The sequence below is a fragment of the Eschrichtius robustus genome, chromosome 16, assembly GCF_028021215.1.
Source record: "Eschrichtius robustus isolate mEscRob2 chromosome 16, mEscRob2.pri, whole genome shotgun sequence".
Taxonomy (NCBI): domain Eukaryota; kingdom Metazoa; phylum Chordata; class Mammalia; order Artiodactyla; family Eschrichtiidae; genus Eschrichtius; species Eschrichtius robustus.
In genome coordinates this window covers 77,834,918-77,858,529 of record NC_090839.1, presented here as the reverse complement: position 1 = coordinate 77,858,529, position 23,612 = coordinate 77,834,918, and the positions used below count along the sequence as shown (strand labels likewise).

The window sequence follows — 23,612 nt, the reverse complement described above, 5'->3', positions numbered from 1 at the left end:
ATTTGATAGGGATAGCATTGAATCTGTAGATTGCTTTGAGTATTATGGACATTTTAACAATATTAAATCTCCTTGAACATGATATTTCTTTCCATTTACTTGTGTCTTCTTTAAATTCTTTCATTAATGTTTTGTAGTTTTCAGCGTACACATCTTTCACCTCTTTGGTTAAGTTTATTCCTAAGTATTTTATTCTTTTTGATGCTACTATAAATGAAATTGCTTTCATGTCATCCGTGAACAAAGATAATTTCACTTCTTCTTTGCCAATTTGGATTTCATTTCTTTTTCTTCCTAACTGCTCTTGCTAGGTCTTCCAATACTATGTTGAATTGAAGTGGCACAAGTAGGCATACTTGACTTGTTCCTAATCTTAGGGGAAAGTCTTTCAGACTTTGCAATTGAGTACGATGTTAGCTGTGGGGTTTTCATATATAGTTTTTTATCATGTTGAGAAAGGTTACTTTTAGTCCTAGTTTATTAAGTGTTTTCTTTTATCATGAAATGGTATTGACTTATGTCAAATGTCTTTTTTTGCAATTATTGAGATGATCATCTGTTTTTTTCCCTTTCATTCTACGAATGTGATGTATTACATTGATTGATGTTCATGTGTTGAAACATTCTTGCATTTTAGGAACAAATCCCACTTATTTGTGGTGATAATCCTTTTACTGTACTGATGGATTTGCTTTGCTAATATTTAATAGGGGATTTTTGCATTAATATTCATGAGAGATATTGGTGTATATTTTCTTTTCTTTTAGTGTTTTAGTATGGCTCTGGCGTCAGGATAATGCTGGCCTCATAACATGAGTCAAGACATAGTCCCTCCTCATCAATTTTAAGAGGAGTTTGCTGTTAATTCTTCTTTATATGTTTGGTAGAATTCACCAACAAAGCCATCTGTCATGGAATTTTATTTATGTAGAATTTAAAAATTACAGATTCAATACCTATAGTAGTTATAGATATATTCAGATTTTCTATTTCTTCATGAGTCAGGGTTTTTTTTAATTTAAAAAAATTTATTTTATTTATTTATTTTTGCCTGCATTGGGTCTTCGTTGCTGTGCACAGGCTTTCTCTAGTTGCAGCGAGTGAAGGCTACTCTTCATTGCGGTGTGCGGGCTTCTCATTGCAGTGGCTTCTCTTGCTGCAGAGCACAGGCTCTAGGTGCATGGGCTTCAGTAGTTGTAGCATGTGGGCTCAGTAGTTGTGGCTCCCGGGCTCTAGAGTGCAGGTTCAGTAGTTGTGGTGCACGGGCTCAGTTGCTCCATGGCATGTGGGATCTTCCCCGACCAGGGCTCGAACCTGTGTCCCCTGCATTGGCAGGTGGACTCTTAACCACTGTGCCACCAGGGAAGCCCCCATGAGTCAGTTTTGATCAGTTGTATATTTCCAGAGATTTATTCATTTCATATAGGTAATCCAATTTGTTGGCATATAATTGTTCATTGTATTCTCTAATAATCCTTTTTATTTCTGTATCATCAGTAGTAATGTCTCTATTTTCCTTTCTGATTTGTCTTTCAGGTAGCTCCACTGGTTAGAACATAAGTGCTAAACAATTTGCAAATAAGGTCTGCTCTGCTCCCCCCAGTTTGAGGGAGGAAATTGTGATTTGGGCTGTCACTCCTGTAATGCCAAGACCACTTCCATGACAAGGAGGTGGTGAGACAAGGGCAAATAAAAAATGTCACAAAACTTTCTTACTATTTGAAGGTGGCTTTTTCTCGATTGGGCATTTATTTGGTGCCTATAAATCTTTGACTATTTTCAAGAGCTCTGTTAAAGTTAATTCAGGTAGTTTTTGGATGTTTTTTAATGTTTCTGTGGAGGAATGAGAGCTTGGGGCTTCCTGGTCCACCATTTTGTTCAAGATCTAGTTGACTTCTTTCAGCCCAATTTTCCTTTTCTGTATAATTCATGGAACAGTATCTACCTCACATCATTGGGGCTTCATCAGTCATTGTCTATTGTTCTAATTAAAATTTAATGTTAGCTAGTTGTTAAGAATCTGTTTATCAAGGGTGTGGTCTTCACAAGCATTATTTCTCCTCCTACATATATAATGTTTGGCCTAGCACATATTTCTGTGCCTCCCTTGTGGGTAGAGTTTTTTGTTTTGTTTTGTTTTTGTTTTTTGCCTGTGTTCCTCTCCCTAATCTTCAGTTGCTTTCTACTAGTGCCCTCAGGCTGCAGTTTTGAAGCCTTTATCCCTGAAGGTTAAGACTTATTCCTTTGGAAGATAGGTCTGTTTGAAGTTTCAGCATTGACTGCTGTGACCTTCCCCTCGCCAGCATCTTGGGGGACATTTCTCAGGATTTTCCCTGATCTTCTCTGTGATTCCCTAATATGGTTCCTGAAGTGTTTTATGCTCTCAGGTTAGCCCACTCTTGGATTTTAACAGTTAGTTAAAAATTCCTAGCTTAATGTTTTTACTGGGATATATAGTTTTCATTGACATGTGTCTCAGGTAAGCAAATGATCAGTTACTGTTTTTCCCTATACACCTCTCTTTGCCTCTAGATTTTCAGTACGTTTCTTGTTCTATGACTTTATTTCTCTGATGGATTCAAGAAAAGTCATTGATTTTCACTTTGCCCAGCTTTTTTCTTCTCTTTTTTTTTAAATTGAAGTATAGTTGATTTACAATATTGTGTTAGTTTCAGGTGTACAGCAAGGTGATTCAGTTATATACATATTTTTTTCAGATTCTTTTCCATTATAGGTTATTATAAGATATTGAATATAGTTACCTGGGCAAACAACAAGTAAATCCTTGTTGTTTGTTGTAAGAATGAGAGCAATCATCTTTTTAGGTTTCTACATCTCCCAAAATATGTAAAAACCAGAAATGTTCAATAATTTTTTTTATCTCACATTTTCTGTGCATCATGCATTCATAAAGAGCCACCTGGAAAAGTTCTAGCTCAGGTTTCTCATGAGGTTCAGTCAGATATCAGCTAGGGCCACAGTTGTCTAAAGGCTTGACTGGAGCTACAGGATCCACTTCTATAATGACTCAAATACATGGCTAACAAGTTGGTTCTGGACGTTGGCAGGATGACTGAGCTTCTCCTCACATAAATCTTCCAAAAGCCTGCTTGAACTGCTGCAGTATCTTCATAACATGTTAGATGTCCATCCTCCAGAATAAATTATCCTAGAGACTAGGGTGGAGAATGAAATACTTTTATAACCCAGTCTTGGTAATTACGCATGGTCACTTTTACTTGCTACTTAGCAACCCTTATTAACTCTTGGGAGTGGACCACACAGGACACAAATAGCAGACTTTGAGGATCATTGGTTATCACTTGAAGACCGGCTACCACATGCGCTATTTAAAACAGTATTGCAATAGACATTGCTGTAAATGTACCCTAAATATATAACTGGGAGTAAAACTACTGGATCAGAAGATATTCATATCTTCAAGTTTACTAGATAATGCCGAACTTTTCTCCAATGTTTTTATAAAAATATACACTGCCAGCAGCAATGTATGCACCACACCTTTTTGTGTCACATCTTTACCTTCACCAGATATTGACAGACCTTTCAAGTTTTGCCATCTAGTAAGTTTATGATTGTATTGTATTGCAGTTCCCTAAATACTAATGAGATTTTTATATTTTCATTTTTTTGACATCTAATTTTGTGAACCTGATTTGTGAAATCCCTGTTCAATCTTTTGCTTACTTTTCTACTCTTTTTGTTTGTTTGTTTTTTGTCTTTGGTATTTCCTCTTTTTTAAACATTGAAATATAGTTGTTTTACAGTATTGTGTTAGTTTTGGGTATACAGACAGTAAATCTTGTTGCTTATCTACTGAGGTTTTTTTCCTACTGAGTTTTAAAAATTATTTTATTCCAAAATAATTTTAGACCTACAGAAATTTTAGACTTTTGTGATTCGAATTAGTAAAGAGAGCTTCTTTATAACTTTTACCCATTTTTCCATATATGTCAACATCCTGCATAACTATAGTTCAATTATCAAAAGTAAGACATGAACACTGCTACAATGTAATTTACTATACTATAGACTATTCAGTTTCACCAGTTCTTCCACTAGCAACTTTTTTTTTTCTGTTTTAGGATTCAACATAGGAACTCAGTTTTCATTTATTTGTCATGTCTCTTTAGTCTACTCCAGTTTATGGCAGTTTTTTGTTTGTTTGTTTTTTCACCTTTCATGACCTTTAACATTTTTAAGAGCACTGGCCATTTATTTTGTAGAATGCTTTACAATTTTGGTTTCCCTGATATTTTCTCATGATTAGACTGAGTCTGTACAATTTGGCAAGAATACCACAGAGTCGATTTTACTTTCTCAATGTGTCATAACAGCAGGTGCATGATGTGGGCATGTCTTATTGCTAGTGATGTTAAACTGATTAAGATTAAGATAGTATCTACCAGGGTTTCTTCACTGTAAAGTTAAGATATTTTTTTACCTTTGTAATGAATAAACATCTTGGCAACTAATACTTTGAGACTATACAAATATTCTATTTCTCCTAAAATTTTCAACTACTCTTGTAAGCATCTGGATTCTGCCTGTAACAATCATTGTTGTGGTGCTTTAATGTTGAATTTGTATTTCTCTTATTCTTTCTACGCTTATTAATTGGAATTATTCTCTAAGGGAAGTTTAATGTTCTCCCCCATTTATTTACTTATTCAATTATTTTTTTATATCAGTTGGACTCGTGGATACTTATTTTATTTTATGAGTTATAATACAATACTGTAAAAAAAATTTTTTTGCTCACATTTTCCCCATCTTGGCTGTTGGGAGCAGTGTTCCATGTGCACTTGAGAAAAATGTGTATTCTATTGCTGTTGGATGAAATGTTCTATATATGTCTCTTGGGTCCATTTGGTCTAATGTATGGTTCAAGTCCAATGTTTTCTTTTTTTTCCTTTTTTTTGGCTGTCCAGCGTGGCCTGTGGGATCTTAGTTCCCTGACCAGGGATCGAACCCATGTCCCCTGCAGTGGAAGTGGGGAGTCTTAACCACTGGACTGCCAGGGAAGTCCCAAGTCCAACGTTTTCTTGTTGATTTTCTCTCTAGATGATCTACCCATTGCTGAAAGTGGGGTACTGAAGTCCCTTACAATTATGGTATTGTTGTCTGTTTCTCCCTTCAGATCTGTTAGCATTTGATTAATATATAGGTGCTTCAATGCTGAGTGCATGTATTTTGTGGTTGTTATAACCTCTTGATGGATTGGCCAGTTTACCTTTATATAATGATTTTCTTTGTCTCTTGTTACCCTTTTTGCTTAAAGTCTTTTTTTTCTGACATAAATACAGCCACCCCTGCTTTATTTTCATTTCCACTTTCATGGTATATCTTTTTCTATTTCTTTACTTTGAGCCTATGTGTGTCCTTAATGCTGAATGAGTCTCTTGTCAGCAGCAGATGGTTGGGTCTTATTTTTTTAATCCATCTAGCCATCTGTGCCTTTTGATTAGTGAGTTCAACTCATTTATATTTAGAATAATTATTGATATGTAAGGACTTACTACTGCCATCTTATTAATTGCATTCTGGCTGTTTTGTAGTTCCATTATTTAGTTTTTTTCTCTGTTTCTTTCTGTCTTTGTAAATTGGTGATTTTTTGTGCTGGTATGTTCTGATTTCCCTTTCTTTATCTTTTGTGGATCTACTCTAGGTTTTTGCTTTGTGGTTGTCATGAAACTTACATAAAATCTTTTATCTTACAGATAAAACTGATAGGTGGTTTACTTTGATCGCATAAGAAGATTTCACCCTTTTGCTCCCCATTTTATATTTTGAGGTCACAAATTTACCTCTTTTTATATTGTATATTCTTTAACAAATTACAGTACTATAGTTATTTTTAATACTTTTGTCCTTAACCATTATACTCGTTAAGTTGTTAACATGCTATCTTATCACAGATTAGATTTTTCTAAATCTGTATATTTGCCTTTACCAGTGTGTTATATACTTTTGTACATTTTCATGTTCTAATTAGTGTCTTTTTGCTTCTGCCTGAAGAATTTCTTAAAGATTTTCTTGCAAGGCAGATCTAGTATTGATGAACTTTCTCAGCTTTTTTGTTGTTGTTTGGGAAAGTCTTATTTCTCCTTCATTTCTGAAGAATAACTTTGCCAAATAGAGTATTCTTGGCTGGCAGTTTTTATATTTTGTTATTTTTCTCTCTCCTGGCCTGTAGGTCTCTGCTGAGACATCTGCTGATAGCCTAATGGGGGTTTCTTTATAGGTTACACTTTTTTTTTCTCTTGCTGCTGTTAGGATTCTCTATTTGTCTTTGATTTTTGACAGTCTCATTATAATGTGTCTTGAGAAGGTCTTTATGCATTGAGATATATGGTGATCTATTAGGTTTGTAAACTTAGATGGCTAAGTGTCTCGCAAAATTTGTGAAGTTCTCAGCTATTCTTTCGTTTTTTTAAGTTAATTTTTCCTGGAGTATAGTTGCTTTACAATGTTGTGTTAGTTTCTTGCTGTACAGCAAAATGAATCAGTCATATGTATACATATATCCCCCCTTTTTTAGATTTCCTTCCCATTTAGGTCACCACTCAGCTATTCTTTCTATTTATTTATTTATTTATTTGTTTGTTTGTTTTTTTGTTTGTTTGTTTATGGCTGTCTTTGGGTCTTGGTTGCTGTGTGCGGGCTTTCTCTAGTTGCGGTGAGCGGGGGCTACTCTTCGTTGAGGTGCGTGGGCTTCTCATCGCGGTGGGTTCTCTTGTTGCAGAGCACGGGCTCTAGGCACATGGGCCTCAGTAGTTGTGGCATGCGGGCTCACTAGTTGTGGCTCATAGGCTCTAGAGCGCAGGCTCAGTAGTTGTGGCACATGGGCTTAGTTGCTCCATGGCATGTGGGATCTTCCTGGACCAAGGCTCGAACCCGTGTCCCCTGCATTGGCAGGCGGATTCTTAACCACTGCACCACCAGGGATGTCCCTATTCTTTCTTTAAATAAACGTTCTGCCCTTTTCTTCCTTTCCTCTCAGTATGGAACTCCAACTATTCTAATATTTATATATTTTTTGAAGTCTCTTAGATCATATAGGCTTTCTTCATTCATTTTCATTCTTTCTGTCTTTATTTTCCTCTGCTTGAGTTATTTCAAAGTTCCTATTCTCTAGCACACTGATTCTATTCTCCATTTGGTCTCTTCTGCTGTAGATGCTCTCTATTGCATTTTCTATTTCATTCATTGAATTTTTCAGCCCCAGAATTTCTGTTTGGATTTTTTTTTTTAAAGATTTCTATCCCTTTGTTAAGTTTCTAATTTTGCTCATACATTGTTTTTCTGATTTTGTTGAATTGTCTTTATGTGTTTTCTTGTATCTCATTGAGTTTCATTAAAACAATTATTTTGAAATCTTTTTCAGATAGATTGCAAAATTCTGTGCCTGTGATTCAGTTATTAGAGGATTATTATTATCTTTTGTGGGTGACATGTTTTCTTGATTCTTCACATTCCTTGGAGTTTTGCATTGCTGCTTTTGCATTTGAAGTAGCAGACAGCTCCTCAAATCTTTTACTAGTTGCATTTAGGTGGATATACTGTTTATTCGTCCTGTTATATCTGGGGGCTTTCTCTGACCTTGTATGGACAGCCCATACAAGGGCTTGTATGTCTTGAGCATTCTTGGTTCTTTGCACTTATACATATGTATACATATAAAAAATTTGTTTTCTGATTGGAACTTCATTGAACTGATAGATCATTTTTCCTTTTCTATAAACAAGAGGACTTTTTATTGCTTTGTAGCTGTTATCTTTGTAAGGACATGTTATGCACATTTTATCACTGTGGCAAACTAGTGAGTACACATATTAACTAGATATTAAATGGTAAAAATGCAGACATCAGATGATATTAATCTGTTATGCTAAATGTTTAAATAATCATTTTTTCAGCTACCAGCCGATAGTTGACTACATAGATGCTCAATTTGAGTCCTATCTTCAAGAAGAATTGAAAATTAAGCGTTCCTTTGTTGACTACCATGATTCCCGTATCCACGTGTGCCTTTACTTCATTTCACCTACAGGACATTCTCTGAAATCCCTTGATCTATTAACCATGAAGAACATTGACAGTAAGGTGCGTTTGGTAAATCTATCAACCTATCAAGATTTGATACTTATTTTGAAATAATACAAATCTTGAAGGCATTTGCACACAGAGAACTTGTTATTTTGTAATATGTATATATATATCATTTTGTTGTTGTTAATCTTTAAAGCATTTGTGTTCATTTCCTAGGGATACCATTGCAAAATGCCACAGACTTAGTGGTTTAAACAACAGAAATTAATTTTCTCACGATTCTGGAGGCTACAAGTTCAAGATCAAGGTGTCGCCAAGTTTCATTTTTTCTGAAACCTCATTTTAGGTGGCAGATTGCCACTTTCTCACTGCGTCCTCATATGATCTTTTCTTTGTACACACAGCTGATGTCTCTGTGTGCCCAAGTTTCCCCTTTTTATGAGGACACCAGTAGGATTGGATTAGGGCCTATCTTCATGGCCTTATTTTCACTTAATCACCTCTCTAAAGGTTCTATCTCCAAATACTTTGTGAGATACTGGGGTTTAGGGCTTTAAGATATGTGTGAGGGAGAAGAGGGAGACATATTCAGCCCATAATAGCATCTGATACATTTCAACCTTTCTTCCTTTCCAGAGAAATTTAATTAGGATGTGCATCAGTTAGGAAAATGAGACACAGGTTTTAAAAAATTTAATAAAATTTAAAATTTATCATGCTAAGTGAAGTAAGTCAGACAGAGAAAGGCAAATATCATGTGATATCACTTCTATGCAGAATCTAAAAAAAAATTGATACAAATGAACTTACAAAATAGAAACAGACAGACTTAGAGAACAGAATTTATGGTTACCAGAGGGGAAGGGTGGGGGGGAGGGATAGATTGGGAGTCTGGGATTGACATGTACACACTGCTATATTTAAAATAGATAACCAACAAGGACCTACTGTATAGCACAGGGAACTCTGCTCAATATTCTGTAATTACCTAAATGGGAAAAGAATTTGAAAAAGAATAGATACATGTATGTGTATAACTGAATCTCTTTTCTGTACACCAGAAATGAACACAACATTGTTAATCAACTATGCTCCAATCTAAAATAAAAATTTAAAAAACTTAAAAAAATTTTTTTTAAAGTTTAGGGGTTTGTGATTAAATCATAATTCAGATCATGGTCATTTACCTGTAGTTTTGAAATAGAATTTACTCTATAGTACTATAAAATAATGCCATTAACGTTTACCTGGTACCACTGATGGTGTGAAGCATGAAGATTTCATGATCCTGGCTACTGGTTCTGTCAGAGAAAATTCAGAATATATATAATTTTTTTTCCAACAGAGAGCAAATATACATATGAAAGAACTTGTTATGTCATGAGATTCTTTTCTGCACTCAGCCCTGATAAAACATGCTGTCTTCAACTTTATTCAGATGAAGGGAGGAAGAGTTCTAAAATTGCGTTCCCTTTATCAAAGAAGGCCTGACCTTTGCTATGTATTGTTCAAACTGGAAAGAAACGTTGTACTTAATCTGTCACCAAGTAGTTGAAAGAAGTTAGATTTCTAGTTAAAATTAAGAGCTGTCTCAATTTCTTGATTAGTAGTATATTCAATACTCAAGGACACACAGTTTTATTTTTAATTTTATGGGCAGCTGTAATCATCAAGCCATTTCCAGATACAGGAAGTTGCTAATTTTTGCAAAGACCATTGCATAAAGGGTTGGGCAAGGGTGTGTGTCTGTCTGTTGTCTTCTCTTACAGGTTTCTCAGCTCTCCTTGCAATAAGTGACTTTTGTTCCTTAAATATGAACACCTGAGGAATTATTGACATGAAGCGTTTTCATTTCTCATGTGTTAATGATTTACTATCACTGGAGGATATCTTTTCCCAGCTTTCTCACGAATACAACCCACGACATTTATGTTAGTCTTGAATCTACCATAGCAGTTGTCTGCTTTTTACTATGGAAGCTATTATTTAAGATTTTAAAATTAGACAAAATTTTGAACATCTACGTTATAATATTGAAGCCCTAGATTTTCACAAGGATTTTTAAAAAATGTACTTTGAGGAACCTAAAACAAAAGCAATAGACCTAAAACTGACTTTTATGCATTTCTACTAGATCACAGAACTTAACGATGTGTAGCTATGATTTAACAGTAATGATTTATTTTAACAGTAATAAAACATATTTTGGAATTTTTTATTGTTATTTTCTACAAAGTTTAATTATTAAGATGTAAATTCATTGAGAAGGAATGATCATATTGTAGAGCTAGGAAGAAAATTTTATGTATAAAATTTCAACTTCAAATATGCAATGTGAAATCATTTCTTTTTACAAATTACAAATGGACTTTTTTGTTAGCAAGGTGCTATACACACACATATACACACTCAGCTTTTAAAGTATAGTAAAAAAAAGTCTACAACTTTTAGGTGGTCTTTGGAAAACACAAGCAGTTCTACCTGCAAGGTCATCTAGGTAGAACAAGGTTCTACCTAGAAAATGGGACAGTGATTAAGATGGATTTATGGAGAAGATGATGCAAATGAATGACGGGTAGAAGGACAAAGTTGATCTGTTCTATGATTTTGATGAAAGGTCTCTTTTGACTTTTTAATGCTCAGTTTAATAAGAAATCAAATTGATAATGAAATCAAGTTGATCATACTTCATTCTGCTACTTACATTTTACTAACTCCAGATGTGTTGGAAGTGTAAGAAAGTTTGAGAAGAGAAAGAAAATTGAGATTTCTAAACCTGAATTCTGATTAAAAATTAATCTTCAAAGTACTGATGATTTTGGAAAGTAATTCTGTGAAGAAGTCATGACAGCCAGTGATTACCTAGTTATGAAAATTCATTGTCAGAGATTGAGGTTTTGACTGTAAAAATAACAAATTAATAACAAATCCTCAATGGTGAGATTTTGTTTGCTTCTTTCTTAATAGGTGAACATTATACCACTGATTGCCAAAGCAGATACAATTTCTAAAAATGATTTACAGAAATTTAAGTGTAAGATAATGAGTGAATTGATTAGTAATGGCATCCAGATATACCAACTCCCAACAGATGATGAAGCTACCACGCACGTGAACACCTCAATGAATGTAAGCTTCTAACTACTGAATATCAGTTCTATTTGACAGGTGGGAATGAACGTATAACTTATAAGTAACAATATTAGTAATATAGTGTCACTTGTATCTGATAAAGAGACTATAAATAAGATATTTTTTCCCCAAAAGCCAGTGTGAGAAAATGTTTCACTTTCTTGATTTTGAAAAATGTTTGCTGATAATCAATTCTCTTAAAAAGCGTTTTATTGAGATACAGTTCACATACCATGTGACTCACCCGTTAGAATATACAATTTAGTGAGTTTTAGTCTATTCACAATGTGTGCAACCATCACCACAACCAAATTTAGGACATTTTTATTTCCCAAAAAGAAATCCCATACTCTTCAGCTTTTCTCCCCTACTACCTGTCAGCCCTCCTCTCCACCAACCCTAGGAAATCACTAATCAACTTCTTTCTCTTCAGATTTCTCTGTTCTGGACATATCATATGAATGGAATTATATAATATTTGGTCTTTTCATGTTTTTATTGGCTATTAATATGTCTTCCCAAGAGAAAAATTTACTCAGATCCTTTGTCTATTTTTAATTGAGCTTTTGTCTTTTTATTATTGAGTTGTAAGAGTTCTTTATATATTCTGGATACAAGTTGCTTATGAGATACATGATTTGCAAATATTTCTCCCAATCTGTTGGTCTTTCCATTTTATTTCTGGTGTGCTTTGAAACACAAACTTTTTAATATTGATGAAGTCCAGTTTATTTATTTTTGTTGTTACTTGTGCTTTTGATGTCATACCTAAGAATATTTTGTCAAATCCAAGGTAATAAAGATTTACTTATAAGTTTTCTTCTAAGAGGTTTTAAAATTGTGGTAAAATACACATAACCTGAAATTTACCATCTTAAACCTTTTAAAGCTTACAGCTGAGTGGCATTATACGTTCACAATGTTGTGCTACTATCATTGCCACCATCTATATCCATAGAACTCTTTTCATCTTCAAAAACTGAAGCTCTGTAATAAACAATAGTTCCGCATTACTCCTTCCCTCAGCCCTATGAATTTGACTACTCAAGGTACTTCTAGTCGATGGAAATATATAATATTTGTCCTTTTATACCTGTACAGATACTTATTTGAGTCCCTGCTTTCAATTCCCTTGGGTAATGCCAAGAAGTGGAATTGCTGGATTGTATGGTAATTCTATGTTTAATTTCTTGAGGAACCGCCATACTGTTTTCCATGGTGGCTGCACTATTTTACATTCCCACCAAAAGTGTACAAGGATTCCAATTTATCCACATTCATACCAACACTTGTTACTTTCTGGGTTTTTTTAAAAATAATAGTTTATATTAATGGATGTGAGGTGGTATCTCATTGTGGTTTTGATTTGCATTTCCCTGATGATTAGTGATGTTGAGCATCTTTTCATGTGCCTGTTGGCCACCTGCATGTCTTCTTTGAAAAAATGTCTATTGAGGTCTTCTGCCCTTTTTAAAAATTGGGTTGTTTGCTTTTTTTGATGTTGAGTTGTATGAGCTGTTTATATATTTTAGGTATTAACCCCTTATTAGATATATCATTTGCAAATATTTTTTTAATTCAGTAGGTAGTCTTTTCGTTTTGTTGATGGTTTCCTCTGATGTGCAAAAGGTTTTAAATTAAATTAGATCCCATTTGTTTATTTTTTTTGCTTTTGTATCCTCTGACTGAGGGGAAAGATCCAAAAAAATATTGCAACCACTTATGTCAAAGAGTGTTCTATGTTCTCTTTTAGGAGTTTTATGGTTTCTGGTCTTACATTTAGGTCTTTAATCAATTTTGTATTTATTTTTGTATATCTTATGAGAAAAGGTTCTAATTTCATTCCTTTACATGTAGCTGTGTAGTTATCATGTAGTTATCCCAGCACTACTTATTGAAGAGACTGTCTTTTCCGCATTGTATATTTTTTCTCTCCTTTGTCATAGATTAATTGGCCATCTGTGTGTAGTTTTATAACTGGGCTCTCTGTTTTGTTCCATTGATCTACATGTCTGTCTTTGTGCTAGTACCATACTGTTTTGACACTGTAGTTTTATAGTATAGTCTGAAGTCAGGGAGTGTGATACCTCCAGTTTTGTTCTTTTTTCTCAAGATCGCTTTGGCTGTTCAAGGACTTTTGTGGTACCATACAATTTTATTATTATTTATTCTGGCTCTGTGGAAAATGTCATCTGTATTTTGATAGGGGTTGCATTAAATCTACAGGTTATTTTGGGTAGTATGGACATTTTAACATTATTAATTCTTCCAACCCATGATCGTGGTATATTTTTTTCACTAATTGGTGTCATCTTCATATTCCTTCACCAACGTCTTATATTTTTCAGAGTATAGGTCTTTCACCTCCTCTTTTAAGCCAATTCTAGGTGTTTTATTCATTTTGATGTGATTTAAAACAGGATTGTTTTCTTGCTTTCTGTTTTTGATAGTTCATTATTAGTGTATAGAAAAGCAACAGAAATCTGTATATTAACCTTTTTATGCAACTTTATTGAATTCATTTATTAGTTCCAGTAGTTTTTTGGTAGAGGCTTAAAAGTTTTCTGTATATAGTATCATGTCATCTGCAAATACTGACAGTTTTACTTCTTCCCTTCCAGTTTGTATGCCTTTTATTTATTTTTGTTCTCTGACTGCTGTGGCTAGGACTTCCAATATTATTTTAAATAGAAGTGGTGATAGTGGACATCCTTGTCTTGTTATTGATTTTAGAGGAAAAGCTTTCAGTTTTCAACATTAAGTATGATTTTACCTGTGGGTTTGTCATAAATGGCATCTATTATGTTGAGATATGTTCCCTCTACACCAACACCGATGAGAGCTTTTATCATGAATGAATGTTGAATTTTGTCAAATGCTTTTTCTACAGTTATTGAGATGATCATGAGATTTTATCCCTTGATTTGTTAATATGGTGTGTCACACTGATTGATTTGCAGATTTTGGGCCATCCTTGCATCCCTGGAATAAATCAGACTTGATCATGGTTTATGATTCTTCTTATATATTGTTGAATTTGGTTTCCTAATATTTTGTTGAGGATTTTTGTACCTATATACATCTAAGATGTTGGCCTGTCATTTTCTTTCTTTTTTTTTTTTTTTTTGCTGTGTCTTTGGTTTTAGTATCAGGGTAATGGTAGAGTCATAGAATGAATTTGGGAGTGTTCCCTCTTCTTCAGTTTTTTGGAGTAGCTTGAGAAAGATAGGTGTTAGCTCTTCTTTATATGTTTAGTAGAATTCCCATATGAGGCTGTCTGGTCCTGGACTTTTGTTTGCTAGGAGTTTTCTGATTACTGATTCAATTTCACTACTAAATATTGGTCTGTTCAGATTATATATTTCTTCTTGGTTCAGTTTTGGGAGATTATATTTTCTAGGAATTTATCCATTTTTTCTAGGTTGTCCAATTTATTGGCTTACAATTATTCATAGTATTCTCTTATGATTTTTAAATTTCTGTAATATTCATTGTAATTTCTCCTCTTTCACTTATTATTTTGTTTATTTGGGTCCTCTCTCTCTATTTTTTTTAATCAGCCTGGCTAAAGGCTTGTCAATTTTGTTTACCCTTTTAAAAAACAAGCTTTCCACGACCAGGGTCACAAAGATGGTTCAACATAAGCATATCAATCAATGTGATACACCATGTACACCATACAAAACCATATGATCATCTCAATAGATGCAGAAAAAAGCATTTGATAAAATTCAGCACCCATTCATGATAAAAACCCTTACGAAAGTGGGTATAGAGGGAATGTATCTCAACATAATAAAAGCTATTTATGACAAACGCACAGCCAATATACTACTCAACAGTGAGAAACTAAAGCCTTCCTGCTAAAATCTGGAATGAGACAAGGATGCACACTCTCACCACTTCTATTCAACATAATATTGGATGTCCTAGCCACAGCAATCAGACAGGAAAAAGAAATAAAAGGTATTCAAATCAGTAGGGAAGAGGTAAAATTGTCATTATATGCAGGTGACATGATACTATATATAGAAAACCCTAAAGACTCCACACAAAAACTACTAAAACTGATAAATGAATTCAGCAAGGTAGAAGGATACAATATTAACATACAGAAATCAGTTGCCTTTCTTTTTTTTTTAACCCCAAATAGTTTATTTTATTTTGTTTTATACTTTACTGAAGTATAGTTGATCTACAATGTTGTGTTAATTTCTACTGTACAGCAAAGTGATTCAGTTATATATGTATATATATACATATATATTCTTTTTCATGTTCTTTTCCATTATGGTTTATCACAGGATATTGAATATAGTTCCCTGTGCTATACAGTAAGATCTTGTTGTTTATCCATCCTATATATACTAGTTTGTATCTGCTAATCCCAAACTCCCATTCCTTCTCTCCCCCAACCCCCACCTCCTGGCAACCACAAGTCTGTTCTATATGTCTGTGAGTCTGTTTCGGTTTCATAGATATGTACATTTGTGTCATATAACTTTCAGTTATAAAATAAATAAGTCCTGGGGATGTGGTGTACAACATAGTGACTGTAGTTAATAGTACTGTATTGTATATTTGAAAGTTGCGAAGAGAGTAGATTCAAAAAGATCTCATCACAAGAAAAAAATTGTAACTGTGTGGTGATGGATGTTAACTAAACTTACTGTGGTGGTCACTTTACGACATATACAAAGACCAAATCATTATATTGTACATCAGAAACTAATATAATATGTTAATTATATCCCAATTAAAAAATATTTTAAAAAATATCATCTGAGGGCTTCCCTGGTGGCACAGTGGTTGAGAATCTGCCTGCCAATGCAGGGGACACGGGTTCGAGCCCTGGTCTGGCCGCGGAGCAACTAGGCCCGTGAGCCACAATTACTGAGCCTTCGCGTCTGGAGCCTGTGCTCCGCAACAAGAGAGGCCACGATAGTGAGAGGCCCGCACACCGCGATGGAAAGTGGCCCCCACTTGCCACAACTAGAGAAAGCCCTCACACAGAAACGAAGACCCAACACAGCCATAAATAAATAAATAAATAAATAAAGTAAACACACACACACACACACACACACACACACACACAAAATCATCTGAGAACAGATAGTTTTACTTATTCCTTTCTGATTTGCATTCCTTTTTTTTTCTTTTTTAATTTTCTTTTCCATTTTCTATATAGTATTATTTATTAATATGCTTTATGTTATATTTCAATTAACTAATTATTAGAGTTTTCTTAATTTTGTCTTTTAGCTTTTATACTGGAGTTAAAAGTGATTTGCTTATTGTGTTTCAGGGTAAAGATAATGTGAGAAAAATTATATGTCTACCAAAAACTGTTTTCTTTGTATTCCCCACAGTAGAATGCCTTGCTTTAGGCTGTACTCAGTAAGTAGTTTTCAATTGTGTGCATGATCTTGCACAAATGCTTACAGAAATTAATTTGCACATATTTAACGTGAAGTCATAAAATCTGAGGCAGGATAAATCACTTGTTTGGATAAACTTATGATGATATTATTGTCTCTGTTGTTTCCATAACAGAAATAAGACTAACAGAGTAAGTCATATTGGTATAAGGAAACATGATTAAAATTGTACTTACTTTCTAGGGACTCTTACCTTTTGCTGTAGTAGGAAGTATGGATGAAGTGAAAGTTGGAAAAAGAATGGTCAGAGGCCGTCAGTACCCTTGGGGAGTTTTACAAGGTAAATGTAACAAAGATGCACAGGCTTGCTCTAGAATGATTATGCTTAAATATATATATATAATTATAAAAATTATGTAAAATATAACTGTATAAATATATAAAACAAAATATTTTAACTTGAGTCAATATTGGTAACTCTCGCTAAACAGCAAATTAATAGTTACTGATAAGGAGCACAGATTCTGTTTCATTTAAGATAATGCTTATTTTGATTGTAATCTATTCTCACGGGGGTTTTCTGGATGGTGCTTTAGGCAAAACCTCAGAAACTGGGCAGAACCTCCCCATTTCCCCCTATCTGCCATATGCAGATTCTCTCTCTATGCATAAACCATCACATTCAGAATATTGGAAAGTTCTTTGAACAAAAGAACTCTGAACAACACAGAAGCATAAATATTGGTACTTGAAACATGTTATATAAGTTAATTGCTACCTAATTTATAAAGCATTTTAAAGTGGTCACTATAAAAAGGGACGGAAAACCATTTTAAAAATAAATTAGTACAATTCATTTTTGGATAAATTATACCTAGACATTTATATTAGTTATCTAGCATCATGATGAGTTAGAATAGTGTAATAGCAGTCATTTATTGTCTGATTCGTATACTTGTGATACTAATTATTGGGGACTAGTTTCCAAATGTTATTTTCAGTTAATATATTACAAATTTTTAAATTTATGAAATGTACATAAAAACAACATATTTTAATGAATATTACATTTGGTTACAATATCATACACAATGCACAAAGTATTGTGTTCAGTCTTTTGGATATGGCAAACGCAGTAGAGAGCCATGTGAATTTACTGAGTGATTTTGAAAATTGACTAATTCTTTTTCATAAATATGGTGTGTAAATATAGTTTAATAACTAAATCATGCATAGTTGTTAAGACCTTTATGTTAGCAGGATTTACTTTAATAAAATTATTTACTTTAGTGAAATTATGTTATATTCTTTTTTAGTGCTCTGTAAAATACCTTGAGAATATTCATTTGAAAAATACTAACATAATTATTAATGAAAGTTTATACCATCTACTAATATTACGTGTTATTTCAGTGTTTCCTATTTATTCTTTGGCTAATAAATTTCAAGCAAATTTCCTGGTCTATAAATAAGCTCTACCTATAATTGGTATGTACCATATAACCATAGTTACATGGTTAAAAGAATTATAGCTATTCATCAGAACGATCTCTTAGCTCATTCAAGAATACTTAGAAAGTGATAGGGATTGATAATAAGCATTGTGGCTTTATTATTTTTCTGCCTAGTGGAAAATGAAGATCACTGTGACTTTGTTAAGCTCCGGGATGTGCTTCTTTATACAAACATGGAAGACTTGAAAGAACAAACCCACACTTGGCACTATGAACGTTATAGGTGCAGCAAACTTCAGAAAATGGGATTTACTGATGTGGGTGCAGACAACCAGCCAGTTAGGTGAGTGGAGATCTTGCTCAAACAAGATGACGGGTGACTTAGAAATCCCCTACAACGATGAGATATGATTATTTCGGAATGAGAATAGCTGTACTTCTCACATCCTAAATTTTGTGGTTTTCCATCATCTTCAGACTTAGATGGAGAGTTAGTAGGAGCAACATAATGCAAGGGCTCATTTATATGCATCCAATATGTGTATGTGCTGAAATGTGTATCCAAAAGAAAAAGTATATTTTATATGGAACAGAAGCTCAGGAAAGAGATTTGCAAATATTAGTAAAAATTGGTATAAGATGGCAAAGGATATTGAAAAGGATGGCAAAGGATATTGAGGATTGGATGGAGGAAAGAGGAAAAGCAGCAGTGTAATGTCATGGCGTTGTCGAATCCAAGTTCATGTGCACGACACACAGTGAGGCCAAACAAACCGAAACATTGGAGTTTGGAGCAGAGAAAGGTTTATCGCAAGGACCTTGCAAGGAGAATGGGTGGCTCATGCTCAAAACACCTGAACTCTCTGATGGGTTTCAGGGAAGAAGTTTTTATAGGCAAAATTTGTGGGGGAGGGCTATAGGGTGTGTAACCCTCCTCTGATTGGTTGATGGTGAGGTAACAGGGTGATGTTCAGTCATCAGCCTTCTGGTTCCTACCAGTCTGGGTCTACATGCTTGTGCTCAGCCTGAAATTATCATCCTCCACCTGGGTAGCACGTTAGTTCCTGTAGAAGAACTCAAGAGATCTGTATCAGATTGTCGTACACACACTCCCGCCCCTGCCCCAGGAGGAACCAGGTCCAGGACCCCATGCTGCACTATTGTTTCTTTCTGCATTCCCTCACTCTCCTCCCAGTAACTGTTTGAATCTGCCCTTTGGAACTCAGGGAAGGTCTAGGAGGTGGAAAGCCTTTTTCCCACAAACAAGAAAGGGGGTACACGGAAAGGCTTTTATGTCTGGGAGGGTCCCACAACATCCCGCTCGGTTTCAATCTCCCCTTTTCTTTGATATTCCTCAGTCTTGAGGGGAACAGGTGTTGGACAAGATAGGGAATAACATTTTGGATGGAGAGCTCAATCATAAACTTGGCAGAGGAACTAGGTTTTAGGGGGACTCAGTTTCAATGGAAGTCAAGTGAAAATAGTTTGAGAGCAGGTGTACTTAGCTATATTGAGGAGGAATAGGATTTGTGCTGCAGAAGGGTCACAGTGTAGAACAATCCAGTTATATTAGTTACAGTACTTTGAAGGCAACCAGAATTGAACTGGCTATCTTAAATGCATCATATTTTGAAAGACGCCTGGCCTTATTTTAATTGCTTTGAGAACCTCATAAATTAGATGTTTCCCCAAATTTTGTTGTCAAAAGATGTGAAGAAGTGTGATATAATAAAAAGTGGTAGGAGAAACAAAACATACTTTAAGTGTTTCAAAATTTGAGTACTTACTATATATACACTCTCTATACTTATATTCAATATGGCACCTCACTTTTTTACATCTCGTGATATAGAAATTTTCATTTCTGTACATGAGAGAATATTGGTAAATGTCCTTATATGTGACATAACAATATATATATGTATTTTATTGAAGTATAGTTGATTTACAATGTTGTGTTAATTTCTGCTGTATAGCAAAGTGATTCAGATATATATATAGATATAGATATATTCTTTTTCACATTCTTTTCCATTATGGTTTATCACAGGTTATTGAATATAGTTCCCTGTGCTATACAGTAGGACCCTGTTGTTTATCCATTCTATATATAATAGTTTGCATCTGCTAATCCCAAACTCCCAGTCCATCCCTCCCCTCCCCGCTCCCCCTTGGCAACCACAAGTCTGTTTTCTATGTCTGGGAGTCTGTTTCTATTTCATAGATAAGTTCATTTGTGTCATATTTTAGATTCCACATATAAGTGATACCATATGGTATTTGTCTTTCTCTTTTTGACTTACTTCACTTAGTATGATAATTTCTAGGTCCATCCATGTTGCTGCAAATGGCATTATTTCATTCTTTTTTATGGCTGAGTAGTATTCCATTGTATATATGTACTACCTCTTCTTTATCCATCATCTGTTGATGAACATTTAGGTTGTTTCCATGTCTTGGCTCTTGTGAAGAGTGCTGCTATAAACACAGGGGTGCATGTATCTTTTTGAATTATAGTTTTGTCTGGATATATGCTCAGAAGTGGGATTGCTGGATCATATAGCAACACTATTTTCAGTTTTTTGAGGAATGTCTATACTGTTTTCCATAGTGGCTGTACCAATTTACTTTCCCACCAACAGTGTAAGAGGGTTCCCTTTTCCCCATACCCTCCCCAGGCTTTGTTATTTGTAGATTTTTTTAGTGATAGCCATTCTGACCGGTGTGAGGTGGTACCTCATTGCAGTTTTGATTTGCATTTCTCTAATAATTAGGGATGCTGAACATCTTTTCATGTGCCTGTTGGCCATCTGTATATCTTCTTTCGAGAAATGACTATTTAGGTCTTCTGCCTGTTTTTCGATTGGGTTGTTTGGGTTTTTTTTTTTTTTTAATTTTATTTATTTATTTTATTTATGGCTGTGTTGGGTCTTCGTTTCTGTGCGAGGGCTTTCTCTAGCTGCGGCAAGCGGGGGCCACTCTTCATCGCGGTGCGCGGGGCTCTCACTATCGTGGCCTCTCTTGTTGCGGAGCACAGGCTCCAGACGCGCGGGCTCAGTAATTGTGGCTCACGGGCCCAGTTGCTCCGCGGCATGTGGGATCTTCCCAGACTAGGGCTCGAACCCGTGTCCCCTGCATTGGCAGGCAGATTCTCAACCACTGCGCCACCAGGGAAGCCCCCTGTTTGGGTTTTTTGTTGTTGAGTTGTATGAGCTACTTATATTAATAAACAATATACATTTTTACATGTCTATTTATATTAACATTTTAATATAAAAGTAACACAAATTTCTTTTCAGTTTTCAAGAGATCTATGAAGCCAAAAGGCAGGAGTTCTTGGATCAATGTCAGAGGGAAGAAGAAGAGTTGAAACAGAAATTTATGCAGAGAGTAAAGCAGAAAGAAACAGCATTTAAAGAAGCTGAAAAAGAGGCAAGTCCTGCTAGTTTGATATAATTTGTATTCAAGTTTAGGTGTTCTGTTAAGTTGGAGGTTTTCATCTCAAGAGTTTAGATGATTTTGTTGGAGGATACTTGCTATTCTTCAAAAAGTAGCTATTTACCATATAGGTTTTGGATACAGCCTTTAAAAATTTGCCATCTGTAATCTTATTTTTTTTCTAGAGCATTTGGAGAATCTACTTTTTTAATTTTTTAAACTGAAGTATAATTTGACTTACAATATTATATCAGTTTCAGGTATACAACAGTGATTGAATATTTTTATACATTACAAAATGATCACCGTGATGTCCCAGTTACCATCTGTCACCATACAAGGTTTTACAATATTATTCACTATATTCCTTATGCTGTACATTACATGCCCATGACATTATTTTATAACTGGAAGTTTGTATCCCTTAATCTCCTTCACCTATTTCACTCATCCTCTAATGCCACTCTTCTCTGGCAACCACCAGTTTGTTCTCTGTATCTATGAGTCTGTTTCTGTTTTATTATGTTTGTTCATTTGAATTGTTTTTTAGATTCCGTGTATAAGTGAAATCATATGGCATTTATCTTTCTCTATCTGACTTATTTCACTTAGCATAATACCCTCCAGGTCCATCCATGTTGTCACAAAAGGCAAACTTTCATTCTTTTTATGGCTAATGTTTCATTGTATATATATATACCACATCTTATTTATCCATTCATCTATTGATGGACACTTATGTTGCTTCCATATCTTGGCTATTGTAAATAATGCTGCAATGAACATAGAGGTGCATGTATTTTTTCAACTTAGTGTTTTTGTTTTCTTCAGAAAAATACCCAGAAGTGGAATTACTGGATCGTACAGTTGTCCTATTTTTAATTTTTTGAGGAAGCTTCATCCTATTTTCCATAGTGACCGTATCAATTTACATTCCCACTAATTCTGCACAAGTGTTGCCTTTTCTCCACGTCCTTGCCAAAGTGTTATCTTTTTGATAATAGCCATTTTGAAGGGTGTGAAGAGATATCTAATTGTGAACTTGATTTGCATTTCCCTGAGGATCAGTGATGTTGAGCATTTTCTCATGTACCTGTTGGTCATCTCCATATCTTCTTTGGAAAAATGTCTGTGTAGTTCCTCTGCTCTTTTTGTAATTGGATTGTTTGGGTTTTTTTTATGTTGAGTTGTATGCATTCTTTATATATTTTGATTGTTAACCCCTTATTAGATATATTGTTTAAAAATGTCTTCTCCCGTTCAATAGGCTGCCTTTTCATTTTGTTAATAACTTCCTTCACTGTGCAAAAGCTTTTCAGTTTGATGCAGTCCCATTTGTTTATTTTTGCATTTGTTTCCCTTCCCTGAGGAGACATATCCAAAAAAAATTGATAAGACCAATGTCAAAGAGCTTACTGCCTATGTTTTTTCTAGAGTTTTGTGGTTTCAAATCTTACAGTTATATCTTTAATCCAATTTGAGTTTATTTTTGTATATGGCATCAGAAAGTAGTCCAGTTTGATTCCTTTGCATGTAGCTGTCCAGTTTTCCCAACATCATTTATTGAACAGGCTGTCTTTCCCTCATGTACATTCTTGCCTCCTTTGTTGTAGATTAGTTGACCGTATTAAGTGTGGGTTTATTTCTGGTCTCTCTTTTCTGTTCCACTGGTCTGTGTGTCTGTTTTGGTGCCAGTACCATATGTTTTGATTGCTGTAGCTATGTAGTATACAGTTTGAAATCAGGGATGGAGAGACCTCCAGCTTTGTTCTTCTTTCTCAAGATTGTTTTGGCTATTCGTGGTCTTTCGTGTTTCCATACAAACTTTAGAATTATTTGTTCTAGTTCAGTGAAAAATGCCATTGGTACTTTGATAGGGATAACATTGAATCTGTAGATTGCCTTTTGTATTGTAGTTATTATACCAATAATTTTTTCAATCCACGATGACAGTATATCTTTCCATTTATTTGTGTCATTTCAATTTCTTTCATCGTTGTCTTATTGTTTTCCAAGTACAAGTCTTTTACGTCCTTGGTTAGATTTATTTCTAGGTATTTTATGTTTTTTTGCAATTGTAATGGGTTTGTTTTCTTAATTTCTCTTTCTGATAGTTCATTGTTAGTGTATAGAA

At 34.5% G+C, this 23,612-nt stretch overlaps 1 protein-coding gene across 2 annotated transcripts in view; it reads left to right on the top strand.

Annotated features, from left to right (window-relative positions):
• SEPTIN14 (septin 14) overlaps window positions 1-23,612 on the top strand; it is a 40,500-nt gene that overhangs the window by 13,317 nt on the left and 3,571 nt on the right. Inside the window, exons 4-8 of one of the 2 annotated variants that reach the window (XM_068565662.1) lie at window positions 7,941-8,127; window positions 11,041-11,202; window positions 16,830-16,926; window positions 18,215-18,383; window positions 21,340-21,472. In XM_068565662.1, the coding sequence (XP_068421763.1) occupies window positions 7,941-8,127; window positions 11,041-11,202; window positions 16,830-16,926; window positions 18,215-18,383; window positions 21,340-21,472 (748 nt within the window). Of the gene's footprint in view, window positions 1-7,940; window positions 8,128-11,040; window positions 11,203-16,829; window positions 16,927-18,214; window positions 18,384-21,339; window positions 21,473-23,612 lie in introns of those variants that run through there. The other variant, XM_068565663.1, reaches the window with a different exon arrangement.